We start from the raw sequence: 4,681 nt of genomic DNA on the forward strand, positions 1-4,681 counted from the left end.
GAAATCTACCACGTACAATGTCTGAGGAAGGCTTGCAAAATCAACATTCACATCACATTGGCTCTAATGTTATGGCTGATCGGCTTGTGCTGATCCTCTTTGTTTGGTGTGTTGTGTGAGGAACATCTCTGTCCATCTCCATGTCCACAGGAAAACCCGGCATGTGAACATCCTGCTGTTTATGGGCTACATGACCAAAGATAACCTGGCCATCGTGACGCAGTGGTGTGAGGGCAGCAGTCTGTACAAACACCTCCATGTGCTGGAGACCAAGATCCCGATGGTCCAGCTGATCGACATAGCGAGACAGACGGCTCAGGGCATGGAGTGAGTGTCAGGCGCATGAACATCACTCGCTTTAAACACAAACATGAGCAGAGATTTAATGCTTCTGTTTTAATTTCAGCTATCTGCATGCAAAGAACATCATCCACCGAGACATGAAGTCCAACAGTATCCTTCTCACAAGTTCTATTTATCTACAGAGATGTAATTTTTAAAAGGAAATAAGAACTAGAAATAGATTTAAATACATTTCTCCATCTGCAGAAATGTAGGTTGCAAGGAACCTCCACCATGATTCACCTCTGACTGCAGACACTCATTATTGTTCTGTTCTCCAGCCTTTTGGTGAACAACCTGCTTCCAGTTACAGCCAAATATTTAAACTGTCGACTCCTCGGTCCAGAGACCTGCTGCTGTAATCCTGAAGCCCAGTTCCTAGGTTTTTTGGCTGCAGTTCTTTCTTGAAGACAACTTCTGTCCAGACTTCTCAGACAGTAGATGTTTATACCTGAGTCCCACTGGTTTCCTTCAGTTCTTTGCTGGTTTCACTGCTGGACATCTTCCGATGTTGAAGTAAGCGTGATGTGTCCTTCACCTGCTGCATGACGTTTCCTTGGCTCGCTGTGTCCGATGTTGTGCTCCTCAACATCGTGTTGCTTTGTGCTTCTTCAGAAGAGCTTGAACATCACATGTTGAAACCCCAGTCTGCTCTGAGCCCTGTCCTGGGAGAGACCATGCTGATGTAGTAGAAGTACCTTATGTCGTGCTCCTGTGCTCGGTCTTGTCATGGTGTTTGTCCTGTGACATGAAACCGTCTCCACAACCTCACCTCAGTAACAGAGTTTGGTTCCTCACCCAGTGTGAAGCTCCTACACAGACGTGTCTGTTTCTCTTAATGACTTGTTCTAAACCTACATCTGACATAAGACCTGCTGGTATCACTGGTTATTCACACCTCACTCTGATCCTACAGAATCACTGACTTTGTGAAAGTGTGCAAGATGCTGAAAGGATCGTCGCAAAGGATCGTCGCAAAGGATCGTCGCAAAGGATCGTCACAAAGGATCGTCGCAAAAGATCGCCGCAAAAGATCGCCGCAAAAGATCGCCGCAAAAGATCGTCACAAAAGATCGTCACAAAGGATCATCGCAAAAGATCGTCGCAAAAGATCGTCGCAAAGGATCGTCACAAAGGATCGTCGCAAAAGATCGTCGCAAAAGATCGTCACAAAAGATCGTCACAAAGGATCGTCGCAAAAGATCGTCGCAAAAGATCGTCGCAAAGGATCGTCGCAAAGGATCGTCGCAAAGGATCGTCGCAAAAGATCGTCACAAAGGATCGTCGCAAAAGATCGTCACAAAGGATCGTCACAAAGGATCGTCACACCAAACATTGATATGATTTAGACTTTTCTTCTGTTTCCCTGTAAAAATAACTGCTTTAACCAGAACACAGACATTTTCCTGCATGAAGGCCTGACGGTGAAGATCGGGGATTTCGGTTTAGCCACGGTGAAGACCAGGTGGAGCGGCTCTCATCAGGTCGAACACCCTTCAGGATCCGTGTTATGGATGGTGAGTTCAATCCACAGAATAATAAAAGGAAGACAGTTTTGTGTGTTTTCAGTGTGAGAGAAATGAAGCCTTGCTCATGATCTCCTAACAGTCTGTTGTTTTTGTCTCTGTGATTTTCCTCTCCAGGCTCCCGAAGTGATCCGAATGCAGGACAACAATCCGTACAGTTTCCAGTCCGACGTTTATTCCTACGGCATCGTTCTGTACGAGCTGATGACGGGAGAGCTTCCGTATTCAGACATCTCTAACAGAGATCAGGTACGGCAACATTATGTCACGTTACATAAAGACGCCGTAGTTAGTCTGTAGAGTTTGTCTTAAATATTTACTGTGCAGAAAATAAGAATAACAATGAAATGGTGTAATTAAATAGTGTTGTGTTACAGATATAATTAAAAAGGGAAGAATGGAATATACTTTACTTTAGAAAAAGATAAATCCAATTAAACTTCTAAGACTTTTTTCCATTTACTTTCACAAATTTATATGGAGTTCAAGAAGGTTTAGAGTTTAATCTGGATGTGAATCGGGTGAGTTAGTGTTGGAGTTGGAGATGAATCTGGATACGGTTAGAATTGTGGTGTGGATAGATCGGAATTTGAGCAGGATCTGATTAACATTAATACCCGTGTGTGTGTGTGTCTGTGTGTGTGTCTGTGTGTGTGTGTCTGTGTGTGTGTCTGTGTGTGTGTCTGTGTCTGTGTGTGTGTGTGTCTGTGTGTGTGTGTCTGTGTGTGTGTGTGTCTGTGTGTGTGTGTGTGTCTGTGTGTCTGTGTGTGTCTGTGTGTCTGTGTGTGTCTGTGTGTGTCTGTGTGTGTCTGTGTGTGTGTGTCTGTGTGTGTGTGTCTGTGTGTGTCTGTGTGTGTGTCTGTGTGTGTCTGTGTGTGTGTGTGTGTGTGTCTGTGTGTGTGTGTGTCTGTGTGTGTGTGTGTGTGTGTCTGTGTGTGTGTGGGTGTCTGTGGGTGTCTGTGTGTGTGTGGGTGTCTGTGTGTGTGTGGGTGTGTCTGTGTGTGTGTGTCTGTGTGTGTCTGTGTGTGTCTGTGTGTGTCTGTGTGTGTGGGTGTCTGTGTGTGTGTGGGTGTCTGTGTGTGTGTGGGTGTCTGTGTGTGTGTGGGTGTCTGTGTGTGTGTGGGTGTCTGTCTGTCTGTCTGTGTGTGGGTGTCTGTCTGTCTGTCTGTGTGTGGGTGTCTGTCTGTCTGTCTGTGTGTGGGTGTCTGTCTGTCTGTGTGTGGGTGTCTGTCTGTCTGTGTGTGGGTGTCTGTCTGTGTGTGGGTGTCTGTCTGTGTGTGGGTGTCTGTCTGTGTGTGTGTGTGTGTGTGTCTGTGTCTGTGTGTGTCTGTGTCTGTGTGTGTCTGTGTGTGTCTGTGTCTGTGTGTGTGTGTGTCTGTGTGTGTGTGTGTCTGTGTGTGTGTGTCTGTGTGTGTCTGTGTGTGTCTGTGTGTGTCTGTGTGTGTCTGTGTCTGTCTGTCTGTCTGTGTGTGGGTGTCTGTCTGTCTGTCTGTGTGTGGGTGTCTGTCTGTCTGGGTGTCTGTGTCTGTGTCTGTGTCTGTGTGTGTGTGTGTGTGTGTGTGTGTGTGTAGATTATTTTCATGGTTGGTCGAGGTTATCTGTCTCCAGATCTCTTGAAGCTGTATAAGAGCTGTCCCAAAGCTATGAAGCGTCTGGTTGCCGACTGCATTAAAAAATCCAAAGAAGAGAGACCGCTGTTCCCTCAGGTGACTCCTCACTATCATCAAATCATTCGCATCTTTTTATTTATCTTTCTTTAAATAATTTGAACCCATAATGTGTTACAGCGTAGAAGATAAACTGCTGCTGTTTTTCTTGACTTTTGATTGGTCCTGTAGATTCCAGCATTCTGGTTGGTTAATAAGATTTAACTCTTAAATCATTTGGATCCTTTTTCCTTTCCTGATGTTTGTACAGATACTTTCTTCCATCGAGCTTCTGCAGCACGCTTTGCCCAAAATCAACCGCAGTGCTTCAGAGCCGTCGCTGCACAGAGCCACTCACACCGAGGACATCAACTCCTGCACTTTAACCTCCATGAAGCTGCCTTTCTTCTAGTTCTGGAGCTTATGGAAAGACACTGCTTCTTCAGACATCTCTTCATGCTCTCTTTCTCTCTCTGTCTCTCTCTCTCTCTCTCTTTCTCTCTCTCTCTCTCTCTCTCTCTCTCTCTCTGTCTCTCTCTCTCTGTCTCTCTCTCTCTCTCTCTCTGTGTGAAGAGACAAAGGACTCCATGCACTCGAGCTTTAGAGACAATGTATTATTTGAAGGTGAAGATGCACACAAGCAAATCAGATGAAATCTGGGTTGTGTTTAAAATGTAGATATGTAATTGTTACAGAACTCGGCGTCAACGTTTATGTTTACTGGTAAATTTGACATTGCTGAAGGAGCTGCTGATCATCCTGCTGTTCAGCTAACCACAGACACGTCATGGTTTTATTTCTTAAACTACACACTGTTATTTTAAGCTTTGCTTTGCTGCAGGAGCAGGAAAGGCACCTGTCACCGTGAGGAACCATGAGGAACCGTGAGGAACGGATGATTTTAGTTACAATCCATCTGCACATCTTTCACTGTCGCCGTGGCTTTTTACTGCACGTGGAGTTTTATACACGAGAGCGTTTAATGTTAACGTGCACGTCCTAGCAACAGATCAGTGTTCAGAGTTTTACGTGTTGATTAGAAGAGTAGGACTTGATGTTTGTGAAATGGTTTAAATCAGCTGTGTATTTGATGATTTTTATTGCAGACTCAAGTCCAAAATGTTTTAACAATAAGGATTATTTTAATAAAATTTAAATTAATGTCCA

At 44.7% G+C, this 4,681-nt stretch overlaps 1 protein-coding gene across 2 annotated transcripts in view; it reads left to right on the forward strand.

Annotated features, from left to right (window-relative positions):
* The window catches only part of raf1a (Raf-1 proto-oncogene, serine/threonine kinase a), a 21,242-nt gene extending 16,561 nt beyond the window's left edge, over positions 1-4,681 (forward strand). For both annotated transcript variants that reach the window (XM_060894236.1, XM_060894237.1), the window contains exons 12-17: positions 151-327; positions 407-453; positions 1,741-1,859; positions 1,986-2,117; positions 3,440-3,574; positions 3,786-4,681. In XM_060894236.1, the coding sequence (XP_060750219.1) occupies positions 151-327; positions 407-453; positions 1,741-1,859; positions 1,986-2,117; positions 3,440-3,574; positions 3,786-3,926 (751 nt within the window). In that variant the 3' untranslated portion in view covers positions 3,927-4,681. The remainder of the gene's footprint in view (positions 1-150; positions 328-406; positions 454-1,740; positions 1,860-1,985; positions 2,118-3,439; positions 3,575-3,785) is intronic.

This window comes from Tachysurus vachellii, chromosome 19 (assembly GCF_030014155.1).
Source record: "Tachysurus vachellii isolate PV-2020 chromosome 19, HZAU_Pvac_v1, whole genome shotgun sequence".
Classification (NCBI taxonomy): domain Eukaryota; kingdom Metazoa; phylum Chordata; class Actinopteri; order Siluriformes; family Bagridae; genus Tachysurus; species Tachysurus vachellii.